Source organism: Lathamus discolor, chromosome 4, assembly GCF_037157495.1.
Source record: "Lathamus discolor isolate bLatDis1 chromosome 4, bLatDis1.hap1, whole genome shotgun sequence".
Classification (NCBI taxonomy): Eukaryota; Metazoa; Chordata; class Aves; order Psittaciformes; family Psittacidae; genus Lathamus; species Lathamus discolor.
Genome location: NC_088887.1, coordinates 103,012,827 through 103,030,633, shown reverse-complemented (window position 1 = coordinate 103,030,633; position 17,807 = coordinate 103,012,827). Strand labels below are relative to the sequence as shown.

Here is a 17,807-nt window from a genome sequence, read left to right as displayed (position 1 = left end):
TTTCAACATCTTTTTTAAATGCAGTCATAGGTTTTCCATATTAAAATCATAATTCCTGTTTTCTACACTATGGAGTCCTTATTCTCTACCACATTGAATATGGAAATTCAAACTCTATAATCTCAGAACTTCTCAGCTTTCCAAGATGAATGATAGTAAGCCAGACAGCACAGATTACTACATGAACAGAGCTTTTTAATTTTTAAACAATGTAAAAGAGATGTGGTGAATTTTCCAGTCCTCTATTTTCCCATCCTAATTACCCATACATACAGATTTGCTCTCCATTTAGTAACTGCATTATCCTATTGTTTGGATTTCTTTATTCACACTGTTAGGATTTATTTTATTCATGCTGGACTTCTAATATCTCTCCCTCCCACAAAGTCATTTTTTTCTGGCTATGCACTGCATTTCCATGAGAGGTATACACTTGTAATTACAGGCGCTCTATAAATCATCATCACTGTGAATCACAGACATAAATAAACACGGTTGATGAAAGACCTGTTACTGCTATCAGTTATAACATAAAATGGGTTACACAGACAAGCTGTGACCTGTGAGATCAGATTTGTATCTAGAGTTTTAATCTCTCTTCTTGGCTGCAGTAGAGAAAAATGGCTATCATTTATCACTAGCAAAGCATGCAGTAAGAAATAAGAATGTATGAGCTCAACTACAGTAACTTCTGTGTATGTACATAAGCAGTGTTGTACCATACATCTACAAACATTTATTAGCAGTATGCTGTAATTATGAGCACAGATTCATTATAGACAACTTGAAACAGCAAAATTCAGATAATTGCAATGGGAAAGTGTAGTTGCAATGACAAAATCATTAACTAATTTACTCAGATAATCAAGGGCCAACTAAAATTACATTGCGGAGAAACCACACAGTATTCCAATTAAAACACATAAACCAAAGAAAAAAGGCAGGGGAACTCTCCACAGAATGGAAGAGTTTGGCTACTTCCATTTTGTCTTTCAATACACTTTCCTGGCCATATGGTTAATTTGTTAAACAGTTTGTGATGAATTGTGCATTGTTGCAAGCAGACAAGTATTAGTATTTTAATTTAGTTTGAAAACGGTGAGGTTGCAGTGCTCCAGGTATTATCAGTACAACCTGTTTGCTTCACAGGTTATGAAAGCCACAATAATGGCTTGATATCTGAGGAGCTCATCAACAGTTTTGACAAATCTTGTTACTGACTTCTATATATAGAAGGGGAAAGAGCACCATGAAGACAAAACAACTGGTCAGTGGCTCTGTCTAAGCACGTATCTCTCCCTTCATCCATGCATGGTGGAACAAAGTCATGTACTTAATATGTCAGGCACAGAATTCAGAGGACAACCTGTTTTCCAGTTTAGATAAAACCATTGCCAGGCTCCAGCAATGCCAGATTTTTATGCAGAGCTATCTGATAAACAAAAGTTGCTTGTCATGAGGCATTCTGATAAATAGTTGCAATTCTGATCATTCCCTCCAAAACCAAAACATGCATTGTTTTTCTTCAGAGATTGCTTATGCCTTCACCAGAGATTTTCAATTTAGTTTGAAATAAATGCTTGTAATATCAAAAAGTTAAATTACTGAAAGATAAGACCTGAAAGTTTGGTGTTTGATTTCTTCCTATTTTAGGTCAAGAAGGAAATCCCCTATAAAACTGCCATTCTATTAGAAAAAAAAAAATCAAAATGGCTTCAGACAGTTATAGTTACCACATCCCAGGCTGCTCGCATCCTTTAGTTTAGCTGTAGCAAAGTTTTATTTAGGAATTTTAGCATATGAAAAATACCAAAGAATCACCACCCTGTGAACATTTATTATATAGCACTTCAGACCTCTGCATTGATGTTGATCATTGCACCTACTTTTCAGAGCAACAAAGATAAACTATTTTCCAAGATTACTGTTGCTTCCATTTTTGTTAAAGTTAGTTGATCTCCAATTAGTCATGCATAAGAAAGTATCTTCTTTAAATGTATACAAGCCACTCCATTTGAATTACTAACACAAACAAGTAGAACTGATAGCAACAAATAATAACTTTTCTTTTAATGTCCTGATGCTGCACTACCGGAATTTGTCTATGATTTGTAACCTGCAAAACAGAGCCCAAGAGTTAGCTTCCCTAGGATTATCAAGTCAAAACATTAATTTCTTTTGAAACATTTCAACCATCAGCTTCTGTGTAGAAATGAACAGCAGCTGTCAAAAGCAGCTGAGCAGCAGATGCTGTGAATATAGGGATTATAAATTACGGGCCTGATTGAGAAAAGATCTACTATACAGTAAGGGCATTTTAGCATGAACTTCAGCAAGACCTGGTAGAAGGGCCTAGCAGTGGAGTTAGACAGTTATTAGAGTGACTTGAACAGTGCAGAAACATCTCTTTCTGAATTGCGCAGAGCTGTTTCAAGGTTCTGTCAAAGTTATGAGTGTTTTCCTGTGTTGTTCTGAAGTGAAAAGCATAGTTGAGGTATTAATGTTCTGTGAAGGAGATTCATTTAAAACATGCACAGTGCTCAAGTATGCTATCAGCTGCTCTGTGATACAGAGAAGGGAATAAAGTAAGCACAGCAGAAATGTTTGATTTTCAGCTTGATATTTTCCCTTCACATGCAACACTAAAGGGTAGTTTACATTCTATGATTGCTTTGATATTGAAAAAGCTAATTTTCTTGTGCTTCTGGGTGAAATGGGAGTAACTGCAGTGGTTATGGGCAACCTACATAGTCACAAAGCTAGCAGGAGCAGCCCTAGACTGCTGTGGAGAAGCAACCCCAACCCTGGAAATGTTTGGAGCTGTATTTGTCACCTGTCACACCACTTGATACAGGAACATCTTTGCGGTCAGCTTCAGACTATTTTGGTGATACCCTATAATGCAAGGCACTAGAGCTAGTGTACACTATGATCCCAGTAAGAAAGGCACTCAGACTCCATAACCTATTGCTTAAAATACCATTTTCTGGAGCTAACACAAGGAAGAAAGAGTACAGATAATCTCATGTCCCTTCAGGTGCTGGGAACCCTGCGCTGTGTAGTCCCAGACAAACCTCTGCTTAGGGCATGTGGTACAGATCCCACCTATGGAAAGGTTCACTGACATTTTCTTTTGAGACCTCTTACAGAATTTTCTCAGACAAAACACATTGTATTTGTCATTTCTGTTGTATGTTCACATGAAAACTTGCTGCTCCACTTTAAGATAAAGACAAGGCCACGCAGGTGGTGTAATCAACAACACGAAGTGGAAGCTGCCTGCGGGTTCCACTGTTACTATCACCCAGCTGGGTTTATACTGGAGCCAAGAATCCTGTACAGCCCAGCACAGGCCTGAAGCACAAGCTGTAGGTGCAGCACAGTGCAGCACAGCACCAGCCTGTGACTACTCAGGTTTGTTTTGTCATTATTTACAACCTCTTTCAGTTATGGCCTCTTTTTGAGTTTCTGGATGGTGATGAACAAGCACAGCTCTTCAGCTCAGACCACTTCTCCTATGTTTAGGAAGGCTTAGAAAAGCTTAAGAGTATTAGGTTCTCTTGTCTGTCAAAGCAGGGAGTCTACATGCCTCCTGCCAATGGGGACTGGTCCTTGGCCATGCCAGCCTTTGGATTATGCTCCTAAACAGTTGAAAAGCACAATCTGCCATGAGCCTCAACTGCATCAAGGACCATGTCAGAGCTGTACTAACAGTTGTACAGTATAGATGACTGAACTGCATGGTAGTATACAATTTTTGGCCCTTTGTAATGCACTACCATAACCCAAGCAAAACAGACTATGTCTGTGACTGCCTGTGCTTCCAGCAAGATGCAGTCCTGATCTGTTAGGTTTCTTGGTACAAAGAGCTTTCTCTGATCAGGCTACAGAGTTGTCCAGACTCACTGTTCACTGTGGGGTTTCATACAGAGGGATACTTCGTAAGCTTGGACTTGAGTGGTGTTTTGGGCCTGTGCTAATTATCCAGTGCAGATTAAGAAAGTGATCTAGCTAATGTGGTAGAGTTGGTGGCTCAACCAAGGCTGTGTCTTGGCCAACAACTTCTGATCCCTGGACTCATGTTTTAATTGTTGGCTATTTTTCTGATTTTGGTAGTTCAGAAAAACACTGAAACTCAAAATCTATGTATTCCTAAATAATGGGAAATCAATTTACTGTTATGATAATCAGAGCACACTGCAGACAGGAGACTATTCACAATTCTAGGAATTATAGCCATATGAAAGAAGAGAGGTCATGTTCTTCACTGCTTTGTCACTGTAAGACCATACAACAAGGTCCTGATGGGACCTTGCAGGTCAGTGAGTCCAGGCACAGTTCTTGCTGTCATGGAGCTTTCATAAACCTTTTTAGAAACTTTCTGAACTCAAAGACTGCTCCTGCAACACGTTTTACAGGGGGTTATGCAGCTGTGCATTAAATTTGCTATGCATTGGACTTCCAGACTGCTCTTCAGTTAGCTGACCTAAGAGAAGTCTGTGGCACATGTGGACTTGCTGTGTGATTGCTCAGCACATGGGCCTGAGAAAACTTGCCAAATATTGAATGTGACCTGGCCAAAGTCATAACGACTCTGCATCTAACCTACCCGAATGGATTTTCCTATATGAATATTGTGTTGTACTTCAACATGAGACTTAGAGACACAAAGCTGAAAAGCTGCAACAGTCATGCATTAACTGCTTCTCATCTTATGCTTACACATATTTTTAAGACAATGGGTGGTTTATTACCCATGAAAATGCTACCCCCAGGCTGCAGGCCAAACAGCTGTGTAGGCCAAACTGAAAACCTAGGAAATAAACCCAGGGACCAAAAAACACTTCAAAGGGTGGAGAGAGAAGGGGACAGTTTACAATAGTCTCATTTGTGCACACAGGGAGCTGCTGTTAGCTTCTGAAGCAGCTATGTCCTTCTCAAGCTCATGCAAGGAAGAAATATGCAGAAAAATACCTTGGGTGAAAATAGGCTATGATTTTCTTTTAAAGGCAGTTTTGCCCAATGTGTGCTTGTAGGTAGAGTAGGAGTGAATCATGGTTTTGTTACCATAAAAGTCTGTCGAAGAAACTCTCTAAGATTCAATTTGGAGATTTAAAAGGAGGCATTCTTTATTGCAGCACTAAGCACACACGCGAATCGTTCGCAAAGGTGAGCGCACCTGATACTTGCTGACAGCGGCTATACATTTAGCATATTCATGAATATTCATAGCTTTCACAGGAACTAATTATAATATTTGCATCCTAATTATGCATGCGCTTTCTTTCTGAATGGGGGTCTTTGGTGGTTGTCTTCCTCAGTCTTCCTCACTGTGTTTACTGAATGACCTCAGTGCTTGTGCATGCTTGCAAGGTCCTAGTGCCAAGTTAGCAGTTGGTATGTCCTTTCTTCTGTTCTGTTCCAGTCTCGCTCCACACTGGGCGCCATTCTGCTGTCTTGAAGGCTAGCATCCTTGGTCTTATTTACTGTCTTTTTAGTTGTTATCAGATCCATGATGTTCCTTTCCCCATCAGCTGAGCATTCCTCTCATACATGTTAGTAAGTTAGAATGGTTCAGCCTATTCTACTATGTTAAAGGCACACACAGTATTGTTAGTTTAAGATTTAAGGTTACAGTTTCAAGCTACAGAGATAAAGGATGGTCCTTACAACAGTGACACGATACTTCATCTCTCCTCCTTCTCCCAGGCACAGTACCAAGCATTTGCATTTGCACAGACAACATTTCTCTCTCTTGTAAGCAAAACTTGCAAAAAGATTGATAGAGTAAATATAATTGTCAAATATTTCTGCTGGGAAATTTAAAAATAAAATCCAGCTCCCCAGTCTCTAAAGAGGCACTTCTGAGAGGCTAGACACTGGGGAAGAACAGGAGGCCAGGACAGTCACTCTCCATGCCCCAGAGCGTGAACTGAAGTGCGTGAAGAACTTACTGTGTAAAAGCTGGGACTGTCCTCAGAGAGGAAAGTAGGAGCCCATGCCTGGTCCCACAGCATAGAAGAAGGGAAATCCCTTTAACTGAAAAAGACACTAAATCTGGACATTTCAACATTCAAAGCAAACATCTGCAAAAAGGAGAAAGAGCTAAGGAGATAGGAAAGATTCATGAGACAGAGATGAGTCCAAACCAGGCCTTTCATGCCATCTTTTCCAGAGCCACAAAGGAAGCATCCTTGCCAAGTCAGGAGTTGCTCTGAATTCTCTGCCTTCATAGAAATCATAAGACAGTAACTACTGCAAGACACCCTCAGAAGCCCTCTCAGGAAGGCTTCAGTCTCCTCTCAAGCACACACAGGGAAGTGCAGAAGTAAATGATTAATGGCCCAAAGCTTTATTTGATCTGCTGCTACAATTAAGTAGTGGCTGGCAAAGCTCACTGGCCTCCCTCAGGTACTAATCCATATTAGGCTGTTTCAAAGAGTTCCTGGGAAAATGGAGCTTAAATAACCTCATTAAAAGCTATTTGAGAGGCATTTCAGTTACATTAATGTACTATATGACTACTGAGGATATCCATATGCTGCTCATACATAAAAATATTAATAAGTCATCTGCTGGGTAGCTTAGTTTCTTCAGTTATGTCTAAATGGTATATGGATGTGATGAGTGTTTGGACATGAAGGATATTCACTGACTGAAAATGAGTTTAGTAAATAACCTCCATCTATATATTTGGGTAGGAGTGACACGTGATCTTTGAATGACTGTGAGCTATGTGTTAGACCTAATTACAGCCTAAGACCTTGCTTGATGTATCCAGTTTTTGGATGATAGTTCTTACATTTCAGTCACTTTGGATTGCATCTTGAGAAGTACCACAGCCGCCAAGGCATAGACAGTTTTGACAGCAGTTTCTTTAATGTGCTCTTACAGAACTGCAAAGGAGGGAAATCCCCCAATTTCCCATGCTGTCTCTTCTGACGCATCATACTGCTAATACCGAACCTAACCTACATCTCGTGCTGAGGTTTAAGTTGTTATTCTGCTTGCTCCTTTGCCTTCTCTATGGACTTTCAGAGGGCTTGTGTGCCACACAGGCTGTATTATGGTTTGTCCATGCAGGAACAGCCATGAGCATGGCAACTTACACTCGGTCTGAGGTTCACGATAACCTTCTGGATTTTTTTTCACAGATCCGCAATCTACCTGGCTGTTCCCCACCCTGCACTGCTGCAGCTGTTGGTTCTGTCTGAGCTTGCACTTATGCTTCGGGAGCATCCCACTTTTCCAGAACACTCTTCCAGTTTGTCAAGATAATTTCACAAACCTAATCTTGCTTCTCAGCACAGTCCCAGCCCTTCCCGGCACCACTGGTGGTGTTACCCCCAAATTTAGTAAGTGTGCTCTCAGTGTCATTATCCACACCACTAGTGAAAATCTTTGATGGCAGAGGATAAACTCCTTCTTAAATCCTATTACAGGGCTCTGTATTTCCACCGCTCACGGCTGACAGCCGCTCTCGTATGCAGCCGTGCAATCAGCTCTGCATCTGTCCCCTAGCTTAGATTTACAAGGTGCTACAGCAGTCAAACCCACGCTTAAATCGACTAGAATCCCGTTGGTTTAACTTCACCGAGGAGTGCAGCCAAACCCTCGTGCCGCGGCTGTGCCCATCACTCCGCAGCTCTCCCTGCGCGCTCGCTACCCACGTTCTGGATGTCTGGGACGGGCAGCGCTGGAGAAGGCGACGGCGGGGGCCCTGCTCTCGGCCCCACCACTCGTACCCGCCGCCCGGCGGGCGCTGCGCGGGGCGGGGCGGGGCGGGGCGGGTGGTGCTGTGCGCGGGGCAGCGCGGCCGGGCGCGCCGGGGGCGGCCCCCGCCGGGGTCTCCATGACGACCCGCAGCCGCTTGTGTTGTCAGGGCGGCGGTGGCGCCGGGGGTTGCAACCAACAGCCGCCGCTACCGCCTCCATCGGCCGCCGCCTATATATGGGCGGCGGGCGTGTACCCGGCGTGCTGGCTGCTTTCTCTCTGCTTTCTCGGAGGTGCAGCGTTCTCGGTAGGCTAGCGGCGAGCGGGGCGAGCGTGCCCAGCGTGCCCACCCGCCGCCCTGCGGAGGGGCTGCCCGAGGGGGTTTATTTTATTGCAACTTTATTTTGGTGTGTGGTTGTTTTTTGGTTGTAGTTGCCTCCGAAAGGTACCGACTGCTGGGCGATGCGCCGCACCGGGGAGAAGAGCCGGGCGGGGCGGCGGGAGACCTGCCCCGCTGCCCCCCGCAGCAGCGGGCGGACCGTGCTGGGGGTGCTGGCGGAGAACGGGCAGCAGCGGCCCAGCGCCCAGGTGAGCCTCGCAGCCCCGCCGGGCGCTTCGCGGGCCGGGGGCAGCTCCCTTGCCGCGGGCATGAGCGGTGCCCGTGCTCGCTCTCGAGGCTGCTTTGTAAATGCCCGAGGCGGCGGGGTAAGGAGCTGCGTCCGGCTCCAATTAATGAGCGTGAGTTGCCGAGAAACCCGCTAGTAAGCTTCCCCATAGAAGTACTTTGAACAAGTAATCCACCCTGGAAGGAAGGGAGACGTGGTGAGGCTTTATGTGGGCGCATACCCTCTAAAGTGCAGGGCATAATTTAAGAAAAGTTCATTCACTGGTGCTTACCCAGAGGTTCCATTGCCTTGCAGCTGGCCATGCTCCCTTCAACCTGCCAGAGTCTTCAAGAAGCTAAAGCTCACAACAGGGTGTCTGCCTACACTTCTATTCCTGCAGCCCTCCTGGGGTCTGCTGGTGTGGCAGGAGAAGGATTACAGTGATGATTTACAGGACCTAAAATAGCTGCTGTTATATGTACACAAGCTCTTCATGGTTGTGACTCTGCAAAGCCCGTAACTGTTGGTGGCTTACTGATAGCAGATGATGTGAAGGATTGCAGCCTGGTCACACATCTTAGTCCTAGAGGTTGTAATGCTTGAGCTCGAACTTGGATTTGTAAGTTGGCATTAGATGCTGCCTTGCAGGTGAAGTCCTTCATAAATCTGTGACATTGCCTGAGTACTTGCTGTTGTTACTTTAACCTGCTGCACTGGAAAGCAGCTGCTGTTTGCCAGAACTGAATGTGGAGCAGATACTGCACTTGCTAGCCTCAGGAAATGAGCAGCACCTTCGCCTCTCTCACCTTGATAGTGGGCACTGGGGATGAGGCTGCTCTCTTGGTTCTTGACTTTCACTACACCTCGCTCTTTTGGTGAGAACTTTGTTGCAGCAAGACAGCAACAAGCTGAAGCACCAGCTATAGCTGGTGTTTTTTCCAGTGGGCTTTTATTATTGGTGTCTGTTAGGCAAGGAGAGTGATTTTTCTCTGCTAAAACAAATGATGCTTACTGTTGTTTTCTTCCTGAGTTGCCCCCCCTCAGCCTGTGTGCTCTGTTTCAGGATTTTACTGTTATCAGACACTTCTCTGGCTCTGAAAACGCTGTCCCTTCATCTGGAAAAGATGAATTACCCAAGCAAATGGTCAGTGCTGTGTCAAAGCAAGCGTTTGCTATCTATGAGGATGAACCAGAAGAGAAAGAAAACTACAGCTGCCAAGTGGCTGAAGAGCTGGAATCAAGCCTGTGTGAACTGGATACTAGTGCAATGACTTCCAGTATTCACCTGCTGCTGGATCTGAGTACAGGTAACTCCTGTGACAACTTAAATGGTACCCACAGCACATGTAGGGTAGTTCTGAATTGTGATGCTGGTAACTTTGCGAGTAGCTTGTTACAAATAAATAACACTTCAAGGTAACTTGGCATGTGTCTGGATGAGGCAAATAACTTAATCCTAGACATGGCAGGAGAAGGTGAAGAGGCTAATTACACAAATGTCTTGCTGCTTCCTCTTACCTGTTAGGATCTCCCATGGTAGTGGATACGTCCTTCCAGTCCCAGCCTGAGGATCACATGGTAGATCCTGTAACTCTGACTGTGGGAGAGTATGCAGAAGACATTCATCAATACCTCCGAGAGGCTGAAGTGAGTGCCTTGGAACAAGCTTATAGGTACTTGTGGTCTCTATGATAGGCTGCGATACTGCAAAGAGGTATGGCTGTTCCAGGATAACCCAAGGATGGACTATGAAGGAGAGAAACCAAGCAGTAAAAGCTGTCTCTGAAGGCAGCATGTAGACAGTGATATTTTTCATGATTATTCTTGTCCCTGAAAATCCCTACCATTGGAGCATCTCTTGACTCCTTGGGAGGGAGAAATCATTCTTGCAGATGGGAGTTGAATGCTGCAAAAGTACTAAAGCAGTCAGATGTGATGTCACTGACAGCTCTTTTGCTACAGTGTTTTTCTTCCTACCTTTCCGTATCAGAGCATTAAAGGGTATTCTCCCAGTAAGAAAGGGTGGGGGCAGGAGGGGTGGGGGGAAATGTGATTTGTTCATTCTTGGGTCCCTCTGAATGGCTTGTATGTGCTTGATGGCCAAGGCTTTCCATAGTTCAGGAGGTTTTTACTATTCTGCTACTAACATCATAGCTCTTATCTCTTCAGTGTAGGAATACTACTTTCTAGAGATTCTACTAGTTGTTAATACTATTAGCACTGTAACTGTAGTTAGTAGTAATGAGTTATTAATAGTGGAACAACTCATGCTCCTTTTGGTATAAGTATGAAGAATGTTAATGAGCTCAGCCATCAATAGCTGTCTTCAGGGTGAGCATTCTGATTCTCCAACTCTCTCCAAACAGCAACGATTCAGGCCCAAGCCCTACTACATGAAGAAACAACCAGATATCACAACAGGAATGCGTGCCATCTTGGTAGACTGGCTGGTGGAAGTAGGGGAAGAATATAAACTTCGCACAGAGACTCTGTACTTGGCGGTGAACTTCCTGGACAGGTTTCTTTCCTGCATGTCTGTTCTCAGAGGGAAGCTGCAGCTTGTAGGAACAGCAGCAATGCTTCTGGCTGCGTAAGTTTATCTCCTTACCTGGGAGCTGAAACTTATTTTTTGGATGAGTCTTCAATTTAATTTGAAGGACTAAAGTTTGCAGTGGTAGGCAGCTTCTTGTGGTGTCTCAAGATTAGCAACTTTGCGTACTTTGCTAGCAAAATTAAACATTTAATGTTTATGATGTGAGGAACTAGTGGGGAAAATTTGTAAGCATAGCAGCAGTAGCAAAACCGCTACCACGTTAGGCTGCTAGTCTGAAAGGCTAAAATAGGTTCACAGTTGCAATCTGCAATTAGACTTCAACTGCTTTAAGTAGACAGGTTATCCAACATAGCCTAGGAGCACATGAGGATTTGTCTAGAGCTCAATGTTACTGAGGTGCACTCTGAGATCTTGCTATTAGTAAAGAGCTAACAATGTAGTGTGTTTCTATCTAGACTAGAGTTGCTCTAAACATCTTTGCCCAAACTTGAACTAGGCTGGAAGAAGGACTAAAATAAGAGCTCTACACAAATTTTAGTGGTGTCATGTGCTCATCCTGATATGGGTTGAGCAGAAAGCTATCTCTTACCATAACTTTCAAGCTGGCAAATGTCTTCTATATTCCTCTTACAGGAAGTATGAAGAAATCTACCCACCAGAAGTGGATGAATTTGTGTATATAACAGATGATACCTACACAAAGAGGCAGCTGCTAAGAATGGAACACCTGCTTCTCAAAGTGTTGACTTTTGACCTAACAGCCCCAACCATCAACCAGTTCCTCCTTCAGTATATTCAGAGATGTGGAGTCTGTATGAAGACAGAGAACTTTGCAAGGGTATGAGTTATTTTCCTTTCAAGGCAGTGGGAGAAGTGATCCGAAAAGCAGAACCACTTGTCTGCTCAGATAACTTTGTTAAATACAGGTTCTGCTATTGTATTGCGCTCTGTGAGAAGATACGCTTTTTCTCATGCCAAGTCTTATCTGGGACTGTGCAGGCCTAAAACTGAACGTTTTGCAGCCCACTGTCTTCAGTAGAAGGCTTGTGAGACTGCTTGATAAATGTCTCATAAACCAAATTGAAGATTTCTGTCTGTCTGGTCAAGGGTAATGCATTGGCTAAGCAGCTGGGTGGTGGAAATCTGGTTGTTTTTTGAAGAGTGCCTGCATAGCAAGTCTGCCCTGGGCACGGTGGTACTACATATTGCTACACAATGACACAGTATATACCCCTGTAGCTGCATAGGCAATTCTGCTCAGAAACTGGTTAACCCAAGCTTATGGCGTGTATCTGACCTGCTGCTTATCTGCAAGGTTTATAGGATTATACAATGGCTTTACTTCAGGAGAGCTCACATTCTGTTTCTTAGAGTTGTCTGTTTATCCCTGATCTCCAAGTGAGATCAACCTGTATGAACAAGAACCCTGAAGGATGAGAACATGAGTTTTCTAAGTATCTATCTGTAGAATTACATCAGAGCTGTTGATGGGAACAGAACCTCATATTAGTGTAGATTGTTTAGGCTTTGACAAACTATAGTCTTTCTGTTTCCACTAAAATACGCTAAAGGGTCTTCTGTAAGATTGACAAGACTAAAATGCTATTTCTACCCATCTGATGTGCAACTCATGTTATTTACATGAAACTGAGACCACTGACAATTATTTTCAGTGCTTGCTGTATTGAACTGATTGTACCAGCTAGGTTCATGCTGTTTGAAAAAATTGTGGGGCTTTTGTTCAGTATCTTGCAGAGCTGAGTCTGCTTGAAGCTGATCCATTTCTGAAGTACCTTCCATCGCAAACTGCTGCAGCAGCCTACTGTCTAGCAAACTATACGATGAACAGGTCTTTCTGGGTAAGAATAACAACTGCATGTTAATGAGTAGCTCAAGCATTTTATGTTACTAGAATTAGGCTGAAAAGCAAAAGTTAGTAGCTTCAATGTATGTTACGAAGGCTGAAATCCTAGAATGAGTAGCTTTTCCTGATCTAATGGAAATACCTGATAAGTTAATATTAAACCAGCCTGAAATACCCTGTCTTCTTTCTGAAGTAAGAAAGACCTTGCTGTCTTGCTCAATTACATTAAGTCTTTATGTAAGACCTTGTTAGTCTTTAACATCTAAAACTTCTCCCCTAAATACCATTCAGGGGCTTTCTAGGAGGGAGGGGAAACCTTAATGTTTCCACTTCAGCGGAGTGATTACATGGAGTGGCAGCTTTACTGCAAGCCTTGATAGCTCTCTCAGCTGAGTGCTAAGAGTAACAGCTTTGGGAGAGGATGGGACCCAGAAGGAATGTAATGGATTCCACATGCTTCAAGCAGAAGGAACTTCTGGTCAGATCTGGCACCAAGGAAGACCTAGAGTGAAACTGATGGCAGAATACACTTGAATCCTTTTCAAGCCTAAAAGAAAAAATCTAGCATGAGCACTGATGTAGTGAAAATGGCTTATGCTTTTGTAGAAAATTTATCTCTTAGATGAATGATACCTACACTGGAATAACACTGTTTTTTCTCTTCTGGACAGCCAGAAACACTTGCTACATTCACTGGGTATTCATTAAGTGATATAGTGCCTTGCCTGACTGATCTGCATAAAGCATGCCTTGATGTTCCCCATTGCCAACTGCAAGCAATTAAGGAGAAGTATAAGCACTCAAAGTGAGTAACCAGGAAGACAGTGTTTTGTAACTTAGAGACTATATAAGCACAGGATAACTCTGGTTTAGCAGCTTAGGCTGCAGCTTCTATAGCTGACTAACTTCTCACAGTGGTCCACTTCTATTCCTGAAACAGAAGCCTCTGTCATGGCCTCTTTAGGGGAAAACTTTTGTATCAGGAGGGTAGTTCATACCTAAGTATACACATGTAGTGAATAACAGTTCTGCAATGTTGCAGGATGATTCTTTCCTTCCCCAATGTCAATTTCCACTCCAGTGTCAGATGGTATCATTAAATTTGTCAGCTAAACTACTATCTTTAGAGATTGCATTTCTATTCCAGGTACCTGCAGGTGTCTCTTCTGGAGCCCCCAGCAGTTCTTCCTCTACAGTAGAGACTGGATCCTGGACTTGAAGATTACTTTGTCCCAGTCAGTCCCATAACATTTTATAGAGCATTGCAGGTTGTGTGTCTAACCATAATGATCAGAATGGTTTTTAGCTAGCATTTTTAAATTGGATACCCCTTTAAAAAGGGAGTATTAGACTGTAGCTCTTAATAAACTGACAGCACTTTTAATAAATATCTTATTACACTGTTCTTCTGTCAGTCTTTCTGACTCCAGTTAATATCTGCAATGACAGTGAGTGGAAAGGGTTATGGTTTTCTACACAAAAGGGCTTTTAAGGTAGCTGGAGTGGATTGTGTGGCTGAAACCAAAATAAAACAACCTGACATCCCCATAGACACAAGTGACTTGCTGCAGTATCTTCTGAGACAAGCTGATGTGGTTGTGAACAGAACCTATTTTCTGCAGCTTGTTTACCCTATCACAGCAAAAGCCTCCAGATGCACATGGTCTGTGAATACTGAATTTGTGTGTAGGAGACATCAATGTTGACTAAGAGGCAAGCTTACATTCATGGAGGTGAATAGAAGGATTGTTCTGCAGAGAACTGGAGGAAGGGGAGATTGTGTCTGGCAGAGCCTTAGGAACCCTTCAAACACTGAACAAACTGCAGTAGAGAGCAGTGCTGGAAGTTGTGAGGTACTAGAGCAGTGGAGTTGAGCTAGATGGCTGTTGTGTCATACTTGTGATATTGAGTACTCTTAAGGCATAGCTGTCTGAGATGACCTTTCCAGCCACTACAGCACTGCTCAACATGTCTGCTCTTCAGTGCAGAGAAATCTCAGTCTTAGTAGGAAGGAGGGGGAGTGATAGGACAGGACTATCTTATTTAGAGCTGCTATGCTGTCTTGTGCCCCCAGTTGCTCATGACCTAGTGTTTTTTAAATAACAAATGAAAAGCTACCTTGAGTACTCTTAAATACAACCCCTGTCCAAAGCTGTTAGGTTGATCAACAAGTAGAGAACTATATTCAACTCATCTAAATGGCAAGGTAAGTCTGAGGCATTCTCTTACTGTAAGAGTTTAAAACCGTCAGTGTTTACTGCTTCCTAAAAGAGTTATCTGTATGGGACATTATGTGTTTCCAAGCAAAAATATGCTTAACACTTGACATAATATGCAATTCACCAGACTTAGTTAAGTACCAGCTAACAAGCCTGTTACTTTAATTTTAAAACCTGATTATACCAGTGTGTGTCATAAGGCTTTTCTTAGCTTCAGAAGTTTCATTTCCTTCTATGTGTAAGGTGTTTTTTTTTTTTCTCCCTCCTGCCTGCTCCCTGTTGCAGATGGTGAATCCTCTTAGTAATGCATACCCTTGTGTTTCTCCAAAATGGAGTAATGCTAATGACTGATTAACCTGTCTCAAAGTAAATATCCTTTAAGGGAAGGAAGCATTCAGTTTCAGTCTAGCCTATGTGGGTCTTGGTCTCTTGCTTCAAACACTTCATAGTCCAGTAAATGAATTTGTTTTGGGTTTTAATGTAATGACATATGATCAGATATCGCAGATGTACCAGCTCATTTCATAGAATCATAGAATCATAGAATGGTTAGGGTTGGAAGGGACCTCAAGATCATCTAGTTCCAACCCCCCTGCCATGGACAGGGACACCTCACACTAAACCATCCAACACAAGGCTTGATCCAACCTGGCCTTGAACACTGTGTTTCAGGCTGAACATAAGGTTTCTTGAAATGCCATGTTAATAAGCCTTACTCTACTCAAGTAATAGTGCTTACTGATTTGCAATTTCTGTAGTGTTGAGTATTTTGGAAGCAGTAATCTATCTCACATGCATAACTGTTCTCCTAGTGTTAGAGCAGTTTGCAAGTATTTGGTTGCATCACAGTAATAATGGGAAAGAGATGAGTTTTGGTCTTATGAACAGTCTATGACCACAGTTGTGTCTGTTCCTGGGCCAAGAGATTTGGTGCATCTAATGGAGTAGGAGGTGTCCAGATCTGAATTTACTCAATGTTTTACCATGTGATGTCTTCTTAGAGGCCTAACTTCTGTTGTACTTTTTTTAGAGTCTACCTGGCTGCAAGATGGATAATAGTTGCCTTTAACTTCCCTGAAGCTTTTATTATCTGACATGCAAACTTTCCTGATACTAGTTTTTTTCAACTACAGTATCTGAAGATGACTGCTTCATCTGCTTTCTTGTTTTGTCAGTATTTTGCAACTGAGTGTCGCGGTTTAAACCCAACCACAAAAGCTTGTACACTCACACCACCACCCCCACCCCCCCCCCTCCCCCCCCCGGAGGGATGGGGAGGAGAGTAAAGAGAATGCAGCTCCCAAGGGTTGAGATAAGAACAGCCCAGTAACTAAGGTATAACCCAAATCACTACTGCTTCCACCAATGATGATATTGATAAGAGAAAATAACAAGAGAATACGATACCACCTCCGAACGAGTTCGACCCCCCCACTCTGAAGAGAGACCGTGCCCTTCCGGGTAACTCCCAGTTACCCCCCTCGGCATGACGTGCTGTGGTATGGAATACCTCTTTGGCTAGTTTGGGTCAGGTGTCCTGTCTCTGCTTCCTCCCGGCCTCCCCTCGTCCCCGGCAGAGCATGAGACTCACAAAGTCCTTGGCCAGAATAAACATTACTTAACAACAATTAAAAGCAATTGGTGTTACCAGCTCTCTGCCCAGGCTGGAAGTCAAAACACAGAGCTTGCACCAGTTACTAAGAAGGAACAAAAGGGCTACTGGCAAACCCAGGACACTGAGCTAGTGACTTAAATCTTTTTTTAGATTAAAGGCTAAAAAGGGAAAATGAAAAAAAAAAAAAAGCTAAGTACTTAAGGTGAAGAATCACATAATGCTGCAGTGTGAATACTGCTAAGTTTGTGCAATATGGATTAAACTTTAATTTGCAAGACAGAAGAACTGATCTTGAAATCGTCTCATCTGAGATCTGTGGGTAATAATGGCATTTTGAATGTTCCTGTTCTGTTCTCGCTTCCTTTTGTTGTATTTGTCTTACTTGAAGCAAGGAAATGTCTTACTGCTTTTTTCTAAGTGAGCCTTGACTCTTGCAAAGTAAAAACTGGGTTCTATATCCTCTCTCATTCTATGTAAGTCACTGCACTTACCACATGAGGGGTAGGCCAGAGTTATCTCCTCTGCAGCTGGTACTTGTCATCAAGATATAAGAGATGCTTCAGTTGGGCATATTGTGATAATGAAGGTGAAATAATGCTGCTGTAAAAGATTAAAAGCTTAAATGCAGATGCAAACCCACTTAAGAGCACTTAAAAAAGATGTACTGAAAATGATCAAGTATATAAAAATAGGGATTTATAAAAAGGGAGATGAAAGCAACCCAAAGAAGTTTTAAGCTTTCACTGGTGTTCTGCCTTTGCTATACAGGAAAATTAAGACCTATAAAGCTCACAGCCTTATGTGGTGTTTGAAACAAACAGATTTCTTGAAGACAACCGTATATCCTGGAAAAGAAATAAAGGGGAATCAGTATGAAGATTAAACAGAGGTAGCTGAAATTCTTGACCATCCCATTTGTAGATCACAACCACAAAATATGAATTTTTTTCCTTTTTTTTCTTTTTTTTTTTTTTTTTTTTTAGTTCAGATAATATTCAAACAGTTGCAGTTTCAGAAATGTCAAGCCTGGTCTTGCTCGTTTAGATCTGCTGTGAAGATCAGTCTGACTTAGCATATGTATTTCAAAGGGTGAATATTGAGTTCTATGCAGGTCACATTATCTTCCCCCCCGATTAAAATGTGTTTGGACAGCACACTGGGAGTAAAACCTACTGGTGAGACAGCAGGATGAGTACATCCAAATTGCTTTGAGTAATCATTCAATTTTCTGGAGTGG

At 42.7% G+C, this 17,807-nt stretch overlaps 1 protein-coding gene and 1 long non-coding RNA gene across 2 annotated transcripts; one reads left to right on the top strand and one right to left on the bottom strand.

Annotated features, from left to right (window-relative positions):
- Positions 1-5,127: 5,127 nt before the first annotated feature.
- On the bottom strand, positions 5,128-9,979 carry LOC136013875 (uncharacterized). Its single transcript, XR_010612434.1, has 3 exons — positions 9,837-9,979; positions 8,611-8,733; positions 5,128-8,515 (listed from the first exon to the last, which is right to left on the bottom strand). It is a non-coding gene; the product is annotated as an uncharacterized LOC136013875 (long non-coding RNA).
- On the top strand, positions 7,838-14,141 carry CCNA1 (cyclin A1). The gene is made up of 9 exons (XM_065678382.1): positions 7,838-8,020; positions 8,146-8,301; positions 9,382-9,625; positions 9,844-9,965; positions 10,685-10,908; positions 11,506-11,710; positions 12,618-12,731; positions 13,408-13,541; positions 13,884-14,141. Exons 1-9 carry the CDS (start codon positions 7,853-7,855, stop codon positions 13,933-13,935), a joined length of 1,419 nt encoding a protein of 472 aa, XP_065534454.1. The 5' UTR covers positions 7,838-7,852; the 3' UTR covers positions 13,936-14,141.
- The last annotated feature ends 3,666 nt before the right edge of the window (positions 14,142-17,807 follow it).

Excerpts from the sequence above, each read along its gene's own strand:
- CCNA1 (XM_065678382.1), top strand. The coding sequence starts at position 7,853 with ATGACGACCCGCAGCCGCTTGTGTTGTCAGGGCGGCGGTGGCGCCGGG. Across the intron at positions 10,909-11,505 it reads GCAGCAATGCTTCTGGCTGC|GAAGTATGAAGAAATCTACC; the intron begins GTAAGTTTATCT and ends TTCCTCTTACAG. Across the intron at positions 11,711-12,617 it reads AGACAGAGAACTTTGCAAGG|TATCTTGCAGAGCTGAGTCT; the intron begins GTATGAGTTATT and ends GCTTTTGTTCAG.